A 24886-nucleotide genomic window follows, 5' to 3' on the forward strand; every position below is an offset into this window, starting at 1 on the left:
GATAATTATATCATGATAAGTCACTCTGTCCATACTGAGTGTTTGTCAGGAGTGTGTGGATGAGAGAATGTGACTAAAACGATGAACAAATACTGAATTTTTTCAGATGCAGCTTTTTGTTGAATTGTTTATTATGAATCGCCTTATTATGAAACTTTGGTTTCATCTCAACCTTTTTTGTTTGCCTGTTCATAGACCTTTAATTATCCTGGCCAGGTTTGTTGAACAGAAGTCTGTTTTTCTTACAATCGTACATATATATGTAGACATAATGACCATGCACAACCACTGCAGGGGAAACTGGGAATGTGCAGTGCTTTTATTTTGGCGAGTATTTTATTTTAGGACTGCTCTGTTGAGCTGCGTTCATGAGCTCTGGGTAGAGGACCCCTATACAGCACCGAGGGGAGGGACAGACGGGTCAGGCTGACGGAGGAGGGCCTGAAGTTGGGGGGAAACAGGTCAGGCGAATCTGCTGGCCCAGAGGGCCTGCTATGAGGACACGAGCGGATGGGAGGGAGGGAGAAGGGGAGAGAGAGAGAGACAGGAGAGAGAGACAGGAGAGAGAGACAGGAGAGGGTGGGGGGTGGAGTGAGGCTACAAGGTGAAAGCTGAGATGGAATGTGTGTGGAATGTGGAGAATGATGGGGATTTTTCCTGCTGGGCGTCAAAGAGCTGGACCACTGCTGAGTACTGACCAGCACACACACACACACACACACCCACACACCACACACCCCCCCCCCCCCCCCCCCCACACACACACACCACACACACACACATATTCCTGCGTTTCTTCACCCGTTCTCTCTAACACACGTTTCTTTCCCTCTCATTGCGTTTGTTTCCCTGCCTGTTCTCTTCCTTCAGTGCCATAACAGCTGTCTCCGCTCCTCCCTGCAGGCCGTCTCTGCTCTCTCCCTCTGCATCGCTCCACTCCTCTACCTCTCTCTCCATTTCTCTTACCTTTCAGCCCCTTCAGTCTGCTCTGTCACTCCTTTACCTTCTTTCCTTAACTCATTCCCTCCCTCTCTTTCTCTCTCCCTCCCTCTCTGTCTCTCTCTCTCCCTTCCTCTCTGTATCTCCCTCTCTGTCTCCCTTCTCTTTCTCTCTCTCCCTCCCTCTCTCTCTCTCCTGTCCTCTCTGTATCTCCCTGTCTCTCTCTCCCTTCTCTCTTTCTCTCTCTCCCTCCCTCTCTCTCTCTCTCTCTTTCTCTCTCTCTCCCTCCCTCTCTCTCTGATCTGAGGTAGGCAGCTGCCTCCTTTAGCTCAGTTCCTGCCACTGGCATCAGTCCAGGGCCTGACAGTCACAAGATTGTTATTTCATGTATTTTGTCTTTGCCCTCCTTGTTTGCTGTCTGCTGCCTCTTTCCCGGCGTGCGTTGTTGTTCAGCCTCGTCCCTGATCTTGGAGCAAGGCGGCGGGAGCCCAGAGCCTCCAGACAGGGTGGATGCCGGAGAACAGGAAGTCTGGCCTGCTCTAGAGCCCACACTGCTCTAGAGCCCACACTGCTCTAGAGCTCATACTGCTCTAGAGCTTACACTGCTCTAGAGCTCACACTGCTCTAGAGCTTACACTGCTCTAGAGCTCACACTGCACTAGAGCTTACACTGCTCTAGAGCTCACACTGCTCTAGAGCCCACACTGCTCTAGAACCGACACTGCTCTAGAGCCAGTCTCTGAACTCACAGACCTGGCTCATAATTCTCAGATACACATTAACAGTCACAGCAATTCCTGTTAGATGTTCGAACTCACATCTAATAGGTCTTTTACCACCCGGCCCCCTCTGCTCATCTCTGCTCTGGTCTTATATTAGGCTATGACAAACATACTTTTTATTCATTTGTTAGAGGCAACTTTTGAGAAGTACTTGGATTGACACTCTGGCTCCACAGCCCCGCCCCCACAATGAGAATCTGCCAGTTTAATTGGCTGTGATCTTGTATGCAAAGCTGCTCTCACTTATTGCACTGGGGTCTTATGCTTTAAATATGAATAAGACGGTTGCAGAGGACAGAGCAGGTTCCACTGCAGACGGCTTTGAGATACTCTGTTCTGCCCCATATTTTATTTTTCTCATGATATATATTTTCTTCATTCCAGTGACGAAAAATTTCAGAATATTACCAGTTCTGTTCCAAATTCCTCCATTTCCTCTGTTTCTCACCAGTATGTGTTCTGACCTCCGGCACAACCGCGGCTTTCAGAAGAGACGTAGAAAAGGTCTCTGAGTGTCCATAAAGAAAACACACATTGCAGCCAAATCTGAAATCACGTCTGTCTGTGCTAACCTAGCCCCGAGATAGGACAGAGATGAGCACGCTACTACAGGCCACCATTAGCACGTGTACAACAGAAAGGTTCTGTGTTTGTGTGTGTGTGTGTGTGCGAGCGAGTGTGTGTGGTTCTGTAAGAGGTTGAGGGATCATATCAGATGGCATGGTATCGTAGGTATCCATGGTCTGCCCTGTCTGTGCTGGAGAGAAATCAATGGTGTGTGTTGCAGTGAGAGGTCTGAGTGAATTCCCTGCCTGGCCTGGGTTTAATTGAAGTCCTGTGTCATCGCCGTAGAAACATGAACAGCTGGATGTTGCTCAAATGAATTAACACGGGTGCTGTAATGGGGTCGTTCTGGGCTCACTCATTTCTCCTTCTTCTCACCGGTGTCTCTGTCTCTCTCTCTCTCTCACACACACAGACACATGCACAGGCACTTATGTACATATATATAAATGTCCAAAATGGCATGCGTACACGTAAGGAGTTGTCACTCTCTTTTGGTTCAGGATTGAAACTCTGCTCTTGCTGTAGTCCAACCAAATACCTCCAGGGCCAAAACAACATGAATAACCGTTATGTGGTCACAGGGACTCTGATGTCGCCTGCGAGACCTGTAGTGGTGTTTTGAGATACATTTGAAGGGCAGATACTCATCGGTAGAAGAATTGTTCCCAATTCCTACCTCAGTTAGCCGGGCGGAGGGCGAGAGAGAAAGAGGGAGTGGTTGGAACACGGAGAGTGAAAGAGAGAGAGAGAGAGAGAAGGAGATGAGGAGAGAGGGACTGTGAGAGGGAGAGAGAGAGAGAGAGGGAGGGGGGAGAGGGACTATGATAGAGGGAGAGCAGGACAGAGGAAGAGAGGAATAGAAAGAAGGAGAGAGAGGGAGAGTGAGAGGGACTGAGAGAGAGATGGAGAGGGAGAGAGTGAGAAGGAAAGGGAGAGAAAGGGAGGGAAAGGGAGAGAGAGGGAGAGGGAGAGAAGGAGACAGGGAGAGAGAGGGAGGGAGGGAGAGAGAGAGGTGGGCATGCAGCCCTGTTCTGGCCTTGTGTCTGTTGGAGTGAACGGACCGTGTGACAGGACACGTCGTGTTGAGTGACAAAGCTGAAAAAAAGCCTGTGAAAAAAGTGGCAGCACAAAAGTGAAACGCTCTCCACAGTCTCCCAGGAGCTAGCTGTGTGTGGGTGTGGGTGTGTGTGTGTGTGTGGGGGTGGTGGTGGGGGGTGGGGGTGGGGTGTGTGTGAGGGAGAGAGAGACAGACAGACAGAGACAGATAGAGAGAGGAATAGAGAGGATAGAAAATCTTAAAGGAAAATGGCAAATGTACTGAAGTGTGTGTGTGTGTGTGTGTGTGTGTGTGTGTGTGTGTGTGTGTGTGTGTGTGTGTGTGTGTGTGTGTGTGTGTGTGTGTGTGTGGGTGTGTGTGTGTGAGCAAGAGACACAGAGGCAGAAAAGGATAGAAAGGTTGCATTTGTCAGAAAGGTAGAATAAGATGGAGATGTAAGGATTAAAGACAATGGAAGAGAGAGAGAGTGTGAGGGAGGTGTGAAAGGTGAGGGAGGTGGAGGAGGTGTGGGAGGTGAGGGGATGTGGGACTGGAGGTGTGGGAATTGAGGGGAGATAAGAGAGGTAGAGGAGGTGGGAGGTGAGAGAGGTGTGGGAGGTGAGAGGAGGTGGAGGAGGTGGGGAGGGGTGATAGGTGAGGTAGGGGAGGTGAGCGAGGTGATCAGGTGTGAGGGAGGTGTGAGAGGTGAGGGAGGTGAAGGAGGTGAGGGAGGTGTGAGAGGTGAGGGAGGTGGAGGAGGTGAGGGAGGTGTGAGAGGTGAGGGAGGTGGAGGAGGTGTGAGAGGTGAGGGAGGTGGAGGAGGTGTGAGAGGTGAGGGAGGTGTGAGAGGTGAGGGAGGGGTGATAGGTGAGGGAGGTGTAGGAGGTGAGGGAGGTGAAGGAGGTGGAGGAGGTGTGAGAGGTGAGGTGTGAGAGGTGAGGTGGGGGAGGTGGAGGAGGTGTGAGAGGTGAGGGAGGTGAAGGAGGTGGAGGAGGTGTGAGAGGTGAGGGAGGTGTGAGAGGTGAGGTGGGGGAGGTGGAGGAGGTGTGAGAGGTGAGGGAGGGGAGGTGAGGGAGGTGATCAGGTGTGAGAGGTGAGGGAGGTGAAGGAGGTGGGGGAGGTGTGAGAGGTGTGAGAGGTGTGAGAGGTGAGGGAGGTGGAAGAGGTGTGAGAGGTGAGGGAGATATCATGCAGAGATATGATCAGATGCTGAATAACTTTCCTTGGCTGTATTTAACTTAAGTCCAAGCATCTGTGTCACATTGTGAGAGGCTGCTGATCCAACCCTGATATTCTTGTTGTTGTTGTTGTTGTTGTTGTTGGTAGTAGTAGTGGTATTTGTGGCTGTAGTGGGTTTGTTGTGATTATTGTTGCTGCTGTTGTTTTGTGAATGTAAAACATTTCAATGCTTTTATTATATTACATTTTGTACAGTCGTGCCAAATAAGCCATGTTGAGAAAGAGAGAGAGAGGGAGAAATACTGAGAGAGAGAGAGAGAGAGAGAGAGAGAGAGAGAGAGAGAGAGAGAGAGAGAGAGTTTAGGGACAAACACCATGAAATGCATTATGGTGAAGAAGAAGATGAACAAATTGACACTAGATGAAAGAAGATTGTAGAGTTCATAGCATTTTGTGTAGAAATAAACAGAAGCTCTCTCTCTCTCTCACACACACACACACACACACACACACACACACACACACACACACACACACACACACACACACACACACACACACTCGAGCCAACCTGAAATAGGATGCTGTCTTTTTACCCTTTCACCAACAATATATTCACGTTTTTTTCACAGATTTTGCCACTATACTGATGGACAAAATCACAGACCCTCACCGTCACCTCTGCCAACACAGACCCTCACCACCAACACTGACCCTCACCCTCACCTCTACCAACACAGACCCTCACCACCAACACAGACCCTCACCACCAACACAGGCCCTCACCACCAACACAGGCCCTCACCCTCACCACCAACACAGGCCCTCATCGTCACCTCTACCAACACAGACCCTCACCATCACCTCTACCAACACAGACCCTCACCATCATCTCTACCAACACAGACCCTCACCATCATCTCTACCAACACAGACCCTCACCATCACGTCTACCAACACAGACCCTCACCATCACGTCTACCAACACAGACCCTCACCATCACCTCTACCAACACAGACCCTCACCATCATCTCTACCAACACAGACCCTCACCATCATCTCTACCAACACAGACCCTCACCATCATCTCTACCAACACAGACCCTCACCGTCACCTCTACCAACACAGACCCTCACCATCACGTCTACCAACACAGACCCTCACCATCACGTCTACCAACACAGACCCTCACCATCACCTCTACCAACACAGACCCTCACTGTCACCTCTACCAACACAGACCCTCACCATCATCTCTACCAACACAGACCCTCACCATCACCTCTACCAACACAGACCCTCACCACCAACACAGGCCCTCACCCTCACCACCAACACAGGCCCTCACCGTCACCTCTACCAACACAGACCCTCACCATCACCTCTACCAACACAGACCCTCACCATCATCTCTACCAACACAGACCCTCACCATCATCTCTACCAACACAGACCCTCACCATCACGTCTACCAACACAGACCCTCACCATCACGTCTACCAACACAGACCCTCACCATCACGTCTACCAACACAGACCCTCACCATCACCTCTACCAACACAGACCCTCACCATCATCTCTACCAACACAGACCCTCACCGTCACCTCTACCAACACAGACCCTCACCGTCACCTCTACCAACACAGACCCTCACCGTCACGTCTACCAACACAGACCCTCACCATCACGTCTACCAACACAGACCCTCACCATCACCTCTACCAACACAGACCCTCACTGTCACCTCTACCAACACAGACCCTCACCATCATCTCTACCAACACAGACCCTCACCATCATCTCTACCAACACAGACCCTCACCATCATCTCTACCAACACAGACCCTCACCATCACCTCTACCAACACAGACCCTCACTGTCACCTCTACCAACACAGACCCTCACTGTCACCTCTACCAACACAGACCCTCACTGTCACCTCTACCAACACAGACCCTCACCGTCACCTCTACCAACACAGACCCTCACCGTCACCTCTACCAACACACACCCTCACCTCTACCAACACAGACCCTCACCGTCACCTCTACCAACACAGACCCTCACCGTCACCTCTACCAACACAGACCCTCACTGTCACCTCTACCAACACAGACCCTCACCATAATCTCTACCAACACAGACCCTCACCGTCACCTCTACCAACACAGACCCTCACCATCACCTCTACCAACACAGACCCTCACCATCATCTCTACCAACACAGACCCTCACCATCACGTCTACCAACACAGACCCTCACCATCACGTCTACCAACACAGACCCTCACCCTCACCTCTACCAACACAGACCCTCACTGTCACCTCTACCAACACAGACCCTCACTGTCACCTCTACCAACACAGACCCTCACCATCATCTCTACCAACACAGACCCTCACCCTCACCGCCAACACAGACCCTCACCATCACCTCTACCAACACAGACCCTCACCGCCAACACAGACCCTCACCCTCACCTCTACCAACACAGACCCTCACCCTCACCTCTACCAACACAGACCCTCACCGTCACCTCTACCAACACAGACCCTCACCATCATCTCTACCAACACAGACCCTCACCATCACCTCTACCAACACAGACCCTCACCACCAACACAGGCCCTCACCCTCACCACCAACACAGGCCCTCACCGTCACCTCTACCAACACAGACCCTCACCGTCACCTCTACCAACACAGACCCTCACTGTCACCTCTACCAACACAGACCCTCACCCTCACCTCTACCAACACAGACCCTCACCATCACCTCTACCAACACAGACCCTCACCGTCACCTCTACCAACACAGACCCTCACCATCATCTCTACCAACACAGACCCTCACCGTCACCTCTACCAACACAGACCCTCACCCTCACCTCTACCAACACAGACCCTCACTGTCACCTCTACCAACACAGACCCTCACCGTCACCTCTACCAACACAGACCCTCACCATCACGTCTACCAACACAGACCCTCACCCTCACCTCTATCAACACAGACCCTCACCGTCACCTCTACCAACACACACCCTCACCACCAACACAGGCCCTCACCCTCACCACCAACACAGGCCCTCACCGTCACCTCTACCAACACAGACCCTCACCGTCACCTCTACCAACACAGACCCTCACCGTCACCTCTACCAACACAGACCCTCACTGTCACCTCTACCAACACAGACCCTCACCCTCACCTCTACCAACACAGACCCTCACCATCACCTCTACCAACACAGACCCTCACCATCACCTCTACCAACACAGACCCTCACCGTCACCTCTACCAACACAGACCCTCACCCTCACCTCTACCAACACAGACCCTCACCATCACCTCTACCAACACAGACCCTCACTGTCACCTCTACCAACACAGACCCTCACTGTCACCTCTACCAACACAGCCGTCTCCTGCTCTGTGTGCTGTATTAGAGGCTATGCAGACATCTGTAGTCATTTTACTCAGCTGTAGATACTGTATACACCCAGCTTCTCACACCCAGAGCTGTATTTTGTATGTGTGTGTGTGTGTGTGTGTGTGTGTGCGTGTGTATATAAGAAAGTCGTATTCATTGGTGCCTGTGGTTGCCATAATGTATACTTATAAACATGTAATGACGTTGCATTCTACACTTATAAACCTTTAGAAGTCCCACACCAAAGGCTTAGCAACTGTTTGACTAAGTGTGCAGTGCGCTGAACTTTGACACAAGCCTGCACTGATCCTGGATCTGTGGATCGACAGTTTGTCTCCCCGCCCCATGTCAGCTCCAGCATGAGAAGAAGTGTCTCCTCCACCGTGGCCACGTTTGAGGAGGCAAAGATGGCAACCTTTTTTTTGCTGAGTGTGAGGGTTTCTAATGCCACATGAGACTGCAGGACTGGACAGTATGCAGATGACTCTGTGTGTGTGTGTGTGTGTGTGTGTGTGTGTGTGTGTGTGTGTGTGTGTGTGTGTGTGTGTGTGTGTGTGTCCCTGCATTAATAAGTAACTGAAACTAGAGTTGGCTCCTCCATTGGCTCTAACTGCCAGTTCTGGGTTCTGCTTCGAGTTGTTCGTACTCTGTATAGTGAAAAGTGGATTTAGCGTCTCGTAATTTGTCTGCTGAAGAATCACATCGTCGACATCAACATTCCAGATTTCATTTATAATATTGCAAAATAATATTTTTGTAAATATTTCATTTTATTGTTGTTGTTTTTTTCAACTCTGTTACAGCAGGTTTTTGAACAGCCCCGCTGATGTCCAGGTCCTGTGTTATATTCCGCGTGACCCTTAGCCATCGGCCATTTTGTCCACTCTAGTGTAAGTGGAGGGAGGGGAGGACTCGGTCTGGCACGATGAAGCCGTAAGCGCTCTCTTTCACTCCCGCGCTCACGAACCGCCACTGCTATTGAGAGGCGCGCTCTGGGGAGCCCGGCGCTAAACTTGATCAAACCGGTCTATTTGTCTTAAAGCTCCTGGGACCTACTGCACTTCCTGTTGTGTAATGCAGCCCTGTTCCACGTCTTTGACACAGAGTAGCCAGTCTGGCTTCACTCCTCAGAGAGAGAGAGGGATGGGGAGAGGAAGGAGAAAAGAGAGAGAGAGAGAGAGGGGGAGAGGGAGGTGGAGAGAGAGGAAGAGGGAGAGGGAGGGAGGAGAAGAGAGAGGAAAAGAGGGAGGTGGAGAGATAGAGAAGAGGAAGAGGAAGGGAGAGAGAGGAAGGGAAAGAGAGAGAGAGAGAGAGGAAATCAGCACACAGCACATTCCTCTTTCAGTGTTTCTATCCTGTTCCCTTCTTCTGTTTTTGTATCCAGACACTCGAGTGTGAATGAAAATGTTCTTGAACACCTTGAGGCGACTTTTCTGATATGCCAGAAGTGAAAATACGCAGATGTGGTCACAAAACCGTATTTAGCATTTGCCCATCAAGAGCAATTAGACTGGTGTAATGTTTAATGTATTGTTCTGTATGGGCCATTTAACTGTGTGCCATCAGGTTTCAGTAACACTCAGCATCCTTTTTAAAGCAAAGACAATCTAACAATGTAACTTCCATGTAATCAAGCCACATTTGCTCTATGATACGCTCCTGTGTACCTTCATTCAAACTTTGATCTCAGTGTGTTATAGTTTAATATGCCTAAAAATATGACTCAGAATCAGTGGATGAGCTGAAAAACATCCTGTTATCCCGTTAGATGGTAGCAAATAGCACAGAGGTTGTTTGTGTCTGCTCAGAGCCATGGGTGGATGTAGTGTGATGGGTGGGTGTAGCTGTAGTGTGATGGGTGGATGTAGTGTGATGGGTGGATGTAGCTGTAGTGTGATGGGTGGATGTAGCTGTAGTGTAATGGGTGGATGTAGTGTGATAGGCAGCTGTAGTGTGATGGGTGGATGTAGTGTGATGGGTGGGTGTAGCTGTAGTGTGATGGGTGGATGTAGCTGTAGTGTAATGGGTGGATGTAGTGTGATAGGCAGCTGTAGTGTGATGGGTGGATGTAGCTGTAGTGTGATGGGCAGCTGTAGTGTGATGGGTGGATGTAGCTGTAGTGTGATGGGTGGGTGTAGCTGTAGTGTGATGGGTGGGTGTAGCTGTAGTGTGATGAGTGGATGTAGTGTGATGGGCAGCTGTAGTGTGATGGGTGGATGTAGCTGTAGTGTGATGGGTGGATGTAGTGTGATGGGCAGCTGTAGTGTGATGGGTGGATGTAGCTGTAGTGTGATGGGTGGGTGTAGCTGTAGTGTGATGGGTGGATGTAGCTGTAGTGTGATGGGTGGATGTAGCTGTAGTGTGATGGGTGGATGTAGCTGTAGTGTGATGGGCAGCTGTAGTGTGATGGGTGGATGTAGCTGTAGAGTGATGGGTGGGTGTAGCTGTAGTGTGATGGGTGGATGTAGCTGTAGTGTGATGGGTGGATGTAGCTGTAGTGTGATGGGTGGATGTAGTGTGATGGGTGGATGTAGCTGTAGTGTGATGGGTGGATGTAGCTGTAGTGTGATGGGTGGATGTAGCTGTAGTGTGATGGGTGGATGTAGCTGTAGTGTGATGGGTGGATGTAGTGTGATGGGTGGATGTAGCTGTAGTGTGATGGGTGGATGTAGCTGTAGTGTGATGGGTGGATGTAGCTGTAGTGTGATGGGTGGATGTAGTGTGATGGGTGGATGTAGCTGTAGTGTGATGGGTGGATGTAGCTGTAGTGTGATGGGTGGATGTAGTGTGATGGGTGGATGTAGCTGTAGTGTGATGGGTGGATGTAGCTGTAGTGTGATGGGTGGTTGTAGCTGTAGTGTGATAGGTGGATGTAGCTGTAGTGTGATGGGTGGATGTAGTGTGATGGGTGGATGTAGCTGTAGTGTGATGGGTGGATGTAGCTGTAGTGTGATGGGTGGATGTAGCTGTAGTGTGATGGGTGGATGTAGCTGTAGTGTGATGGGTGGATGTAGTGTGATGGGTGGGTGTAGCTGTAGTGTGGTGGGTGGATGTAGCTGTAGTGTGATGGGTGGGTGTAGCTGTAGTGTGATGGGTGGGTGTAGCTGTAGTGTGATGGGTGGGTGTAGCTGTAGTGTGATAGGTGGATGTAGCTGTAGTGTGATGGGTGGATGTAGTGTGATAGGTGGATGTAGCTGTAGTGTGATGGGTGGATGTAGCTGTAGTGTGATGGGTGGATGTAGTGTGATGGGTGGGTGTAGCTGTAGTGTGGTGGGTGGATGTAGCTGTAGTGTGATGGGTGGGTGTAGCTGTAGTGTGATGGGTGGATGTAGCTGTAGTGTGATGGGTGGATGTAGCTGTAGTGTGATGGGTGGATGTAGTGTGATGGGTGGGTGTAGCTGTAGTGTGGTGGGTGGATGTAGCTGTAGTGTGATGGGTGGGTGTAGCTGTAGTGTGATGGGTGGATGTAGCTGTAGTGTGATGGGTGGATGTAGTGTGATGGGTGGGTGTAGCTGTAGTGTGGTGGGTGGATGTAGCTGTAGTGTGATGGGTGGATGTAGCTGTAGTGTGATGGGTGGATGTAGCTGTAGTGTGATGGGTGGATGTGCTGAAGAGGCTAATGCATGTGGGTGGAGAGACCATGGAACTGGGTGCCTCCTGTCATCCATCTCTCATCCCCTTCTTCCCTTTCACTCGTCCTCACTCCACGTCTTTTCCAGGCTGAGTGAGCGTAAACACCACACACCACACTAACGCCCTCTGCTCCCCCCCCCCCCCACACACACACTAACGCCCTCTCCACCTACACACACACACACACACTCTCTCACGCACACACACTTAATAATAACACACACCACACTCACGACCTCTCCACCTCCCACACACACACACACACACACACTCACGCCCTCTCCACCTCCGACACACACACACACACACTCATGCATATACACACTTAATAACAACACACACCGCACTCACGCCCTCTCCACCTCCCACACACACACACACACTTAATAACAACACACACCAAATCATGCCCTCTCCACCTCAAACAAACACTCACGCACACACAGACACTTAATAACAACACACACCACACTCATGCCCTCTCCACCTCCCACACACAAACACACACACACACACACACACACACACACACACACAGTAAAAAGCCCTGCTGTGTGTTTAACCTCATCATGTATCAGCCTTCACCCTGTCCCAACACATACACACACACACACACACACACGCGGTTTTCTTAGCTCCTGCCTCTTTACATGATATGGTGCAAAACAAAACTAACATATAGCTGCACACATACACACCAGTGCTTTTTTGACACGCCTTCCTCCACAGATAAATGGTACAGTACAGCATTTCAAAAACGTTTTTCCCAAACGCCTGCCCTCAGTCACCATGCTCACACACCCACCGGTACACACTGACCTTAGGTAGACGTTAGAGCACATCAGTTACAGAGCATATCCCATCTGTTTCTAGTGTGTGTTAGCGATACGCTACATCAGTAGACTGCCTCATCAGGAGACTGCTGGTGGATGGCTGGTTCTGGGGAAAACCACCCTCAGCCCTTCAAGGGCTCTCTTCTGCGCTGATCCTGGAGGCCTGTGAGAAGCTCTCTACACCTTCCCTGGTGTCTCCACCACTCATCTCATCTTGGCTGTCTCATAAACACAGGTCAGTGGCGGCAGTGAGACAGAGAGAGAGAATGAGAGACAGAGACAGCCAGGGAGACAGGAAAAGAGAGAGAGAGACGGTTAAGGAGACACAGCAAAAGAGATTGAAAGATACAGTCAGGAAGGCAGGAAGATGGTGAGAGGTTTTTACTGGATAAAAGTGAATAATGTCAGCTGATATGAATGAGACTTCTTTGCTTTTTTTTTTACATTTTTAAGAGATAGAAAAACAATATCTGTACTCATAAACGTCAGGAAAGAAAATACTGAGTGTGACAAAAGGCTCCTCCTCTCTGTCAGAGGCCTTTTCAAAAATGGTAACACTACTCTGAAATGATATCGCTGCTATTGGGGCTGCTTCCTTCACCATGCCTGTGTGGGCAGCTAGAGTCCCTCCGTGTGACCGTTTCAACATGGGGATTAAGCTAGAAATGTTCTAGTTTAGAAACAGTCTCAAACAAGCTTCCGAAGACAGGTTGCCTTTTTCCCCCCTTAGAAAAGGGGGGTATTGTAATTTTGTGGGATTCTGAATCCAGCATTTAGGTCTCAGTCACGCAAAGGCCTCCGGTGTGTTGTGCGGGTGTAGCGTTACAGTGTGTATGAAAGCCGATCTGTCCCAGTACAAGTATCGCAGTGGGACGGACTGGTGCAGGGCTGGCAGAAGTGGCAGGCTTTAGATAAATAAATAAAAATTACTAACACAGAAAAGAAGAAAGCAACATGATTAGGTCTGTGTGTGTGTGTGTGTGTGTGTGTGTGTGTGTGTGTGTGTGTGTGTGTGTGTGTGTGTGTGTGTGTGTGTGTGTGTGTGGGCAGGACAGGGGGAGAGAGTCATTCTGTAAGATCGGCAGGCTCACCAACAAGATGGATGATGTACCGAATTTTGTGACTGTCTGCGAATGAGCGCATTTGTAGTGCATGTGTGAGTGTGCACGCTGAGGGTGTGCATGCTGAGGGTGTGTGTGTGTGTGTGTGTGTGTTTGTGTATATGAGTGTGCGTGTGTGAGTGTGCGGACAGCCTGGGCCTCCTGGCTCTAGCCCCCAGCCCTCATACACCCAGCAAGGTCACATGACACCAGTCAAACTCTGTCACAGCCTCACAGAGGAGAGCTGGCACATTGCAAGCTGTGACCCAGCCCCTCAGCAGTCACACACACACACACACACACACACACACACACAGGAATGCCAGGGCCAGAGAGACAGGTAAAAAGAACTACATCGTATGTGAAAACTCCAGTGACGCTTTCTTTTGTGACGTTTTCTGAACTGGGGTTTGTGGCAGTGTTAAAAAATAACAACAAATGAATATTTGTTGCATTTTTTAATGTAAATGTGCCATATTTTGTCAATAGTGATTTTTCACCGCAATCGAAATTTATCCTCCGCTTTTTACCCATCTGTGCAGTTAGAACACGCACACACACACACTAGTGATTACTAGGGGGCTATGGATCACACGTGCCCAGAGCGGTGGGCAGCCCTAGCCCGGCGCCCGGGGAGCAGTTGGGGTTAGGTGCCTTGCTCAAGGGCACCTCAGTCATGGCCTCAGGTCTGGGAATCGAACCCACGACCCTCCGGTCACAAGACCTGTTCCCTACCACCAGGCCATGACTGCTCCACCAATAATCACCACTAATGATCAGTCAATAAACAATAACAATAAATTGTTAGTCTCATGCTACTTCATCAAGTCTGTTGTCATCATTAGATTAAAAAAAAGCTTCACATACATAAAAGACACATAATAATGTCACCACCCACAACCTGGTCCCTAGATCTGTGCATCCCGTGCATCACCGAACCAGAGTTGCAGAGAAAAGACAAACACAGCTATAGGGACACGCCCCATCGCCATGGCGAAGGCGGCTGGCCTGCTGTGTGCTGGGCCGAGTTCGCTAGGCCGGCCGCGTGCCCCTCCACTGGAGTCAGCAAGGCCTCTCACACAGCCCGCTCACTTTTCACAGAGCAGAGTCAAACGGTGACTCACAAATTCCTCCCCGTTTTCCAGGGATCGAGGCATCATCTCTTTCTGTCTCCCTCTCTCACCGTCTGTCTCTCACGCTGTCTCTCTCTCTCACTCAGCCAAGCCCAGTCCAGTCAACTTTAGTAATGCTTTCCTAAAAACTATGCCCTTCGAACAACAAGCACCTCTTATTGGGATATGCAGATCTTTGAACCAGGGCTGTCTGCTCAATCAGGCACCTGTACCGAGAGCCAAGCTGTGACCTCTCACCCCTGCCTAGGTCCCACTAAAACTTCAAAGCCTCTCATTCTAAGACAGCGACACCTTCAGTCACAGGTGTGGCAGTGGAGGAGGCTCACGGCCTGCTGGGTAATGTGTCCACTGGGCCATCGTACACCCACGGGCTGCTCTTTAACAACCTATATTTTGCAGTGAAGAAAGAATCACAGCTTCTTATAACATGTGCAGAACACATCACTCCCTGTGACACAAGGCTGTCATGTTTACATCAGCCGATATAACTTTGAAATATTAAGAGTAACAATCAGAAACGACATACAAGCAGTAGTAGCAATGACTCGAAAAAGCTGGAAAAAGGAAACAATTCAATCGAATTAATACGTCACCTGACTGCGATTATTACAATATGAACAACCCCGCTGTGATGCTAACACTCCAGTATGAAACAGCTCATAAAACAAGCACAAAAAAGGCACAATAAACCCAGCACAGCTTCTAAAAGAGACATCACAGTCATCTCCAGACTGGTGAATTCTCTTTCCCTGGCTGGTGGAGAAGCCTTCAGCCCGTTTAGACCCTCTGTGCTGTGTGATGGCGGGCGGGTTGGGGGACATAAACGCTTTGAACGATGGTGAGGAATGTTTAAAAGTGTCTTGTTCAGAAAGGGGGGGTCGTCTATGGGGAGTACGAGTCTCGTGGGACAAACCCATCTCTCAGATCTGGTATGCGTGACTGAGAAACCAGAACTAAATTACGAACCTGGTTTCTTAACTTCAGGAAACTGGCAACGATGACTCGTTGCTTTCCCCGTCGTGCCCACATAAGAGTAAATGTAACGATGCTTGTGTCACATAACCAATGCGTGCGTGCCCGGCCCCAAAGTAGATTTACAATTGTAAATTGAAGATATACCGTGATTAATATAATGTGGTTCCGGTAACATGATGTAGCGTTGCTTTTAGCATCAGAGTGAGCACATTGGCAACTAATTATTTAGGCACCATAACTAGCATAATTAAGGAGAAGCGTCCATTTTGTTGCGCCTCGTAACCAGAACCAAAGCACAGAATAAACCGCGAATGATTTCAGTCGCACTTTATATAGTGTCGTATATGTCTCAGGTGTGTTTCATATCTGCTAATCATTAATGAATCCGCCATTTGTCGAGACACAGGCCGATAGAAATTCCTGTTCACATCTGTAAGCTACATGCCACATTGATCACTGCATACAGCTCGCAATAGCATTCATTACACAGCTAAATATACACAAATGAAGAAATGAACCCTACCGGATCACACATTTCTCACTTTGTTTAGTTCAAACGCTTAAACGAAATTCCAAGCCGCTCTTTTCATTATATAAATATCAACTTTAATGTTTACTGTAAGAATATAAAACAATTTGAGATTCTTTTTACAAATACATACAGTACATTTAAAACACAGTAGCTTTTCAGCAGGACATGGTGCAGGTCGATACATTATAATACATAGGCCTGACACGCATTTGCTTATTACCCGAGACAAAAACTGATTACTGTTCGTTTTAATATTGTCCTTCTATGTAAATTTAAACATTAATTTGTTTAAAAAAGGACAAGTGTATCATTTTGGTGTGACCTGTAGTCTATGAGGAAGCAAAATAAAACGTCCATGAAACTGTAGTATTAGCAACTGACGGGAACTCGTTTGGAAAAGGGGTATTTCTGGGCAAAATTCACTTCAATTTGAAGTACAATGCTCTGAATAACAGCCATTAATTAAACAATATCTGCTTACATAAGCATAAATACATCAGCAGAGAGGACCTCTTATTCAAAGCTTGAATTAAAGGCTTCTAGGCCTGTAACTTGAGCTAAAATCCAAACTAAACAGAATGAAAATAGAAAAGCTATTGTATACAAACCAGTATTTATCCGTCTTTGCATAAACTCGATTCAGTCTGAGCTGAGCCAATGTGTGCTTCGAGACTCCGGCGATTCAGTCTTTTTGTTGGCCATTTCAGGGGGAATTGACAAAGGTAGTTAGAAACCCATATTCTGTTTTTGCTATTCTTAAGCGAAAACGAGATGGGGGAGGGGGCTGATATCTAGGCACGATTTATCTCAATTTCTTTCTTTTTAAGAATACAAGTTAAAATATATCTACGAGGTAGCCAAAATGTTTTAGGCGCGATACTTGAGAAGGAGGAGGTTTAATATTGCGATTCGTCAGGAATTGAAACTTTTTTTGTAATCACACATTGGCCGATATAATGGGTTAATACATGATTTAGATGGAATATTGTTTATATTTTTCGCAAACAAATGAATCTGGATTTATGCCGTTTTATAAATTTGAAATTCAGCTACGACAGTGAGCAGATTTTTTCCTTTTTTTCTTTTCTTTTTTTTTTTTTTTGAATAATGAATTTCCCCGCCCACCTAAGACCTCCTCCTCCGCACCTCTCCAATATCGACTCCCCCACTAAATCCCACCAAGTTTCACCGCACTTTTTCACTATCAGTCATCTGCCATAGGCCTAGATTCAAAACTTTAAGGCAAGGAAGCTGCGTTATTCTCTCCAGTCCTCTTTTAGTGATTTTCGTACATCCGTACAAATCAATACCAGTCAACTGAGTCAGATGGTCCGCTATAAGCTCGAGTCCTTTGTCTGTAATCCGCACGCACTGGCCAATGTTCAGAGTCCTCAGCTCGTGCATCTGACGCACCATTCTGTTGATGCCATCGTCACTTATGTGGCACGAGCACAATGACAGCGACTTGAGCTGGTACAGTCCCTGGGCGATGTAAGCCAGACTCTGGTCGCCGATCTTGTCACAAAAAGATACATCCAGTCCGGATAGCCTAAGTGTGCCCATGGCGAGGTGCATGATTCCCGTGTCGCTGATGTTGTCACACGACCGTAGATTAAGGCTCCAGAGACTAGTCATGTGCGACATGTGAATCATGCCGGCATCCGAGATGCCCCCGCAAAAGCTCAGGTTGAGAACTTTGAGCTTGGCCAGGCCTTTCGAGATGTGCTTGAGGGACAGGTCCGTCAACTTCTGACAGTCCTGCAGCGTCAGGTATTCCAGACTGAGGCAGCCTTCCGCGGCACTCCGGGTCATACCGGCCAAGTGCCCGATACCCACGTCAGACACATGCCGGCAACTTCTAAGGTTGAGACTTTTCAGCCTGTGCAAACCCCATGCAATAAGTAACAAGCCCGTATTTGTGATGTTGCTGCAGCCGCCCAGCTCTAACACTTCCAAGTTTTTCAAATACTGGGCTATTCTGCCCAAGCTGGAGTCCGTGATCTGTTTGCAAAGGCTCAGGTTGAGAACCCGCAGGGAGGGTATTTCCTGCACGAACGCGTGCCCCAGGCCGTTATCAGTCAAGTTATAGCAGCCGCTTAGGTTCAGGTTCTCGATGTTTGGCATACCCTGGATCACGTAACTGAGGCTTCGCCGCAGGCTGAGGATCTGCACGCGCCTGATTCCCCGGGCCTGGAGGCTGGGAAACAGGGACGGGTTCGCCCTCCTCAGATGCAGCTTGGCTTCCACCCCCCGCCACACGGACTTGTGATAAGACGCGTCCCTCCACGCCGTGCACACTTGGGCCACCCTGCCTTTGTCTCTTACGTCCAAGTAACTGAAAATCATGGCTAAGATCTCCGGGAAGAGGCACGAGATGTGCGTCTCCATCTTACGTACGCAAAAATACCTCGGCGAACCCACCGACGCGTTTCTTTCACCGCCAAGTCCAGTCCTTTTTCCTCAAAAGGGATTTTTTCAAACCTTCCGTTGCTTTTCTTTTCACATTTAACTGTGCAAATCGATCAACTCCAAGTCCCACGTGATCCGTCTGGTTGCGCAGTAGGAGTCGAATGCAAAAAGCCAAAAAATCTTGTTCCGATACGAACCAACAGAACCGGGCAGAGACGCTGGCGGTCAGACAGCGCTGCCCATTTTGTGTCGAGATAATCGTCTTCGCTCTACCCGAGGATCCAGACGGTCGTACATTTTCAAAAGATATTTAAAACTGCCTTAAAACGCAAGTGAAAGAAAATTACGACCAATTCGATCGTTTGTTCAGACCGCTACCGAAAAAAAGAGTGTGGTTTCGTTTTGCGTTCGCGCTCCGCTCGCACGCATTGCCAAGCCGAGGGGCTTCCTGCTGCCTTTGTCTGATCTTTTCAAACTGACTTGGCAGGGCCGCCGGCACCGTGCGGCTGCGGGGGGAGACGCACATTTAAAACCAAGACAACCGTCCACATGTTGTACAAAAACATTTAATCTGAATCTAATTCCCCAGGATATCTTGGCTTATTGTTGTAGTGCATATTCTGCTCTACCAAAGCTCACCTCGCATAAATGCTTGTTGCCTGTTTTCTTCCACCCCTTTCTGTAAGGCAGATGGTTTTGTCCGACTCAGCTGGAACAGTAAGAATAGTTCCCCTGGAAACCAACTTCTTACAATTCAGTTCACTTTACCCTTAACCCTTCACGCGCCAAGTCGGACCGCTGGTCGTTATTCGGTTTTATTTAGCCAGACAAGATTTACGAAAATCCTTTGATAGTCGTAATAAAACAGTCTCATTGTTTTGTTACATGCAATCAAGGTTTAGCTTAATGTTTACACAGTTGTGCGTTAAAACGTTATCAAAGATTAAACTGTAGTTACAGTGTAACGACCAAAGCCCTCGTCCGGGGTTATTGGTATGAAAGTTGATGATTAAATAACCTCGCCTAATGTTTCTTTACGCTGTGTCTTTTACCATCACACGGGCGCCCCCGCGCACAAAAACACCATATTTTCAATATATTAAAAAAAATTTTATTAATAAAAAAAAAGATTTTAAAACTAAACCCGAAAGATGACACTGGATCATACTGAATAATGATCATGCAAAATGACTTGTAATAGTTATCAAAACAATTACATACAATATACAATACAATAGAAAGTCTGTCTCATTAGGAAAAATAATAAAGTTTTTGTGTAACTGAGCTATCTTGATTTTCTTAAGAAATACGTTATCTTACGCTAAACTAAGTGTGAACACAGTGTATTGACTGTTTTTGTTTCGGAAAATTGCGAAGATTAAGGGAGGTATTTTTATTTGCACTTTTGCATAATTGCCCAGCACTGGGCCTCTGCCTCTCCCTTGTGCTGACATCGTTAGCTGATATGACAGAGACGCGTTTGCAGAAATTACTGGAGTGTGTCAGAGGAAGGCAGACGAAGAGGCACGTTCATGTTTACAGGGGAAAATACAGCGTAATGCCACTGACAGGACAGGACCGTCCTGCTCACTGTCCCACTCATCTCTCTCTCTCTCTCTCTCTCTCTCTCTCTCTCTCTCTCTCTCTCTCTCTCTCTCTCTCTCTCTCTCTCTCTCTCTCTCTCTGCCAATAGTGCCATTTTTCATCTATGTAGAGACTCTTTAGATATTTCACTGCAGCAAAAACTCACTGAGGGGCAGTCATGGACCTGTGGTGGGGAACTGGTCTTGTGACTGGAGGGTCGTGGACCTGAGGCCATGACTGAGGTGCCCTTGAGCAAGGCACCCAACCCCAACTGCTCCTCGGGCATGTGTGCACCACAGCCCCCTAGTAATCACTAGTGTGTGTTCTAATTGCACAGATGGGTAAATGCGGAGGACAAATTTCGATTGCAGTGAAAAATCACAATTGACAAATATGGCACATTTCATTTCATTTCACCTAATGCACAAGTTTATTATATGATAATAAATCGTTTAGTGAAGGAACCTTTTCCCTGCTGTGTCAGCCGTGTCGATTCATTACCGTACACATCTTTTCAGGTTCACATGTTCTTCAGGTTCATCTGTTCTTTGTAAAGGCCATCTCACTAGTTGGCAGGCAGCTCAGTTCCTGTGCTGTGCTGTGGGCCCTGTCCGGTATCTGGGCATGCTCTGTCTTCTGGAGCTACACCACGGGGTGGGATTGGGGGATCTGCCACACCACGGGGTGGGGTTGGGGGGGTTTGCCACACCACGGGGTGGGGTTGGGGGGGTTTGCCACACCACGGGGTGGGGTTGGGGGGTCTGCCACACCACGGGGTGGGGTTGGGGGGGTTTGCCACACCACGGGGTGGGGTTGGGGGGTCTACCACACCACGGGGTGGAGTTGGGGGGTCTGCCACACCACGGGGTGGAGTTGGGGGCTCTGCCACACCACGGGGTGGGGTTGGGGGGTCTGCCACACCACGGGGTGGGGTTGGGGGGTCTGCCACGCAGCCCTCTCTCCTGGTTCCTCCAGCTGGCTGATTCGCCTGGGAGTCTCATTCCAGAGACACCCCCAACACACGCGCACACACACACATACACACACATACATACATACACACACGCACACACACACACACACACGCACACATACACACACACACACACACACACACACACACACACACACACACGCACACACACACCCTTCAACTGCATGAAGCGAATTTAGAGCCTCTCCTCCCAGCCCACCAAGCCTGAATGCAGTTCACACAGCTCCTCTGTGTGTGTGTGTGTGTGTGTGTGTGTGTGTGTGTGTGTGTGTGTGTGTGTGTGTGTGTGTGTGTGTGTGTGTGTGTGTGTGTGTGTGTGTGCATGTTTGTGTGTGTGTAGGAACAGAAGGATTATTTAAAAGCAACTGAATTAGTCGTGGACAAATAAAATGACGGGCCATTCCAAAAGAAACGCTTACCATTATGTATGTTCTGTGGACTTATTGTAAAGCAAATCAAAACACCAGAGATTACAGGCAAAGGAAGTTTGTGGAAAGTTTGAGACAGTCAGAGGCCAGAAGAAGAAGAAAAAAAGGGAACTATGACAAGAGCGCAGGAAACCGAGAAAGAAGGAGAGAGACAGAGTGAGAACCAGAAAGACAGGTGCTGCATGCAAATGTGGATGTGTTGTAGGGGAAAAAATCCTGTCATTTGATTTGATGTGCTGATTCAGGCTAGGGAGATAATTGGATAATTGCGTGCCATGGAATTGCGTTGATAACTGCGCTCGGGGCTCTCGTTTCCTAGGAGACATAGGCATGTGTCAACATGCTGTTGAAAGCTGACACCTCATGAATAGAATTTAGGCTACTTTGTACCCTCCATACCCCCCACACCCTACCCCCCCACCCCCCAAACACCAATATTTCTCTCTCTCCTGCTTTACAGATTTGTGTATGACAGCGATGTGCGTCTGTGTGAGCAGCAGTGTGTTGGGGAGAGGTTCTGAGGGTGGTGTTTAAGGTCCAGGGGTGCTTTTACAGGCCAGTTTAACGTAATCAAACAACAGCCTCTCTTCAAAGTTTTCCCTAGGGTAAATGATTGGAGTCCAGTGGGGTCCCCCTCACGTTAGACTGGGCACACTGCAGGACGTGTCTCGCGACGACGTGTCTCCCGTGTTGTTAATTGGATGCGATGCTTTCATTTCTAGGGGTTGTCTGTCAGATGTCTGGACCGGGATGATTTTCTCCAGCTTGTGTGTCTATCAGAGTGGTGAATCTTTTATGAAACTCTGAGCATGAGGTGCTGTTCACAGCACTAGTGCAGGTTCACTGTGTATACCTTGCGGTGTGGATGTACGTACGTGTGTGTGTGTGTGAGTGCATGTGCATGTGTGATGCACGCTGTGTGCATGCAAGTTTATGTATGTATATGATGTACGTGTGAGTGTGAGTCTACAGATGTGTGAGCGATCACACGTGTGTGTGAGAGAGCTGAATATAAGAGTTTCAATCTTCATGGGAAAGTATAAGGTGCTTGTGTGTAAGAGCTGGTGTCTCTATCTCTCTTTCTCTCTTTCTGTCTCACTTGCTCTGTGTCTTTCTCATTATATCCGTCTCTGTGTGTCTCTCTTCTGTATTTATCTTTCTCTGTATTTCTACATCTTTCTCTTTGTCTTTCTCTAATTCTGTCTGTCTCCATCTATCTCTCTCCCTCTCTCTCACTGTCTCTCTCATTCACTCACTGTGTCTTTCTCTCTCTAACTCTCTGCCTCTCCCCCCCCCTCTCTCACCCTCTCACCCTGGTGTGTCTAAAGCCCTCAGCCAGGTGAGGCCCCTCCAGAGAGTAATTACAACCCCGAACAGTGATCAGAGCCCTGCGGCAGACACCATCAAAGCGTCAGCGGGGAGCGACCTGTCTAATGTGGCCGAGTGGGAGAGTTTGAGCTGGGAGGCGAGTGGGGGCGCCTCACCACACGCCACCAAACGCAGTCACTCCCCTGCTCCCATTGAGCACCCGTCGTCACCCACCAGGCACTCGGGCACTCAGTGGCCAGGTTACCACGACCTTGAGAGAGGGGAGGGGGAGAGGGAGGGAGAGAGGACTGGAATGGAAGAGAGGGAGAGGTAGACAGAGGGGGGAGAAGGAGAGAAGGAGGGGAGTGTGGGTGAGAGAGAGAGAGTCAGAAAGAAAGTCAGAGAGAGAGAGAGAGAGAGAGAGAGGGAGAGTGCGATGACTGAAACAGTCGGCTGCATGCCTGGGCCTGGGGAAAGGGAGGCACCAGGTGCTCTGCAAACAAACCAGGGGCGACTCGGGCAGGAGAGTCAACACACAGCCACCCACCTGGTGAGGTCTGCAGTGCTAGCGTCTCTCCAGTTAGCAAACAGGGACCACGCCCAGCTGGGAGGGAGGGGCTCTGCGCTCAGGGGTCAGAATGGGCCCCATTAAACCAATCGCCTCGTTACAAAAAATGTAAAACTCAGAAGACAAGTTCTGACAAATGTTCTCCTGAAGATTCCGTGAACATGGTTTCCCCTTACTGAACAGTTGCTAACGATTCAACTAAATGCTACATCTCACATGTAATCAAATGCTGGAATCTCACTTTCTCTGTACTCTTTACAGCAGTGCTACTAAATTTGCACAGATAGGTGACTGATACTCACTGTATCATCACTGTGAGTCCACCCCAACATATTGTTTCTAATCGTGAATGTGAAGTTCGTTTGCTTCTCAGTTTGACTCACATGAGGCATGAGACTGAGTGAGCTCTACATGAGACTGAGTGAGTTCCACATGAGACTGAGTGAGTTCCACATGAGACTGAGTGAGCTAACCCAAAGCCTGCACATTCCACGGCAGCAGTGTATTTCCAGACGAGGAAAACACTGGAATGCTTCCTTTGATCTTGTGTGTTTCAAAGGGAGCTTACAGGTATTATCGTTCAGCTAAAAGTGTCTGAGTAAGTGTGACAGCATCTTGGTGTGTGTGTGTGTGTGTGTGTATGTGTGTGTGTGTGTGAAGCTCTTTTGTTTTTGTTGTTGTTTGTTTTTATTTAGTTTGTTTCCATGCCCTATTTGTCTGGGCATGTGGTGTGCAAGACAGCCTGTCCCTGGTCAAGCACAGACCAGCTGTGTGGCCCACGTCACAGCAGTGACACTACGTTTGAGTTAAACATTACAAACAAGTGGGCGTGTCAAGCTTCAGGACAGGAAATGATGTTGTAATGTGCAGAGCTTTCACAAAATCACATGGTGTAAGAGTGAGTCAGTCACATGATGAACAGACCTACACAGGGCTGTCTCTCTCTCTTTCTATCTCTCTCATCCATTCTTCACCCCCCACCCCATCCCTCATTTTTGTCCCATCTCTCCCTCTTCTTGCGTTCTTTCTTTCCCTTTCTCTTTCTCTAATGTCTGTTTTCAGGATTCTTCTTCCCATGGTCCTCTCTCTCCTTCTCTGCCATCCACCCCTGCTGTGATGGCCAGCGCTTTAGGATGTGCCCTGGGACTGATGCATTATGGGTCAGGTTAATTGATCCGTGGACGTGGCAGGAGGAGGTTTGATCAGTGTCCTCTCCACACCCTTCCTGACACTGTCAGCCAGCCACAGGCTTCCTCTCCGCCCATTTAAAGATTCATCCATCCATCCATCTTTCCCTCTCTCTCTCTCTCTCTCTCTCCAACACTTTTTGGTCTGTCTGCACCTCTTTTCCTTCTTTCTGCTGCGTCATTCTCTCTGTTCTTTCCTTCAGTAGGTCTGCACGTGCATGAGTGTGTATGTGTGTATGTGTGTTTGTGTTTGCATATA

The 24886-nt window shown here is 48.7% G+C and overlaps 2 protein-coding genes across 3 annotated transcripts in view; one reads left to right on the top strand and one right to left on the bottom strand.

The window, feature by feature from the left end:
• wnt5b (wingless-type MMTV integration site family, member 5b) overlaps window positions 1-24886 on the top strand; it is a 73976-nt gene that overhangs the window by 31698 nt on the left and 17392 nt on the right. The gene's annotated exons all lie outside the window — the stretch shown is intronic.
• Window positions 16197-19028, bottom strand: fbxl14b (F-box and leucine-rich repeat protein 14b). Its single transcript, XM_077005324.1, has one exon. The coding sequence runs from the start codon at window positions 18535-18537 to the stop codon at window positions 17335-17337; it is 1203 nt and encodes a 400-aa protein (XP_076861439.1). The 5' UTR covers window positions 18538-19028; the 3' UTR covers window positions 16197-17334.

This window comes from Brachyhypopomus gauderio, chromosome 5 (genome assembly GCF_052324685.1).
Source record: "Brachyhypopomus gauderio isolate BG-103 chromosome 5, BGAUD_0.2, whole genome shotgun sequence".
Classification (NCBI taxonomy): Eukaryota; Metazoa; Chordata; class Actinopteri; order Gymnotiformes; family Hypopomidae; genus Brachyhypopomus; species Brachyhypopomus gauderio.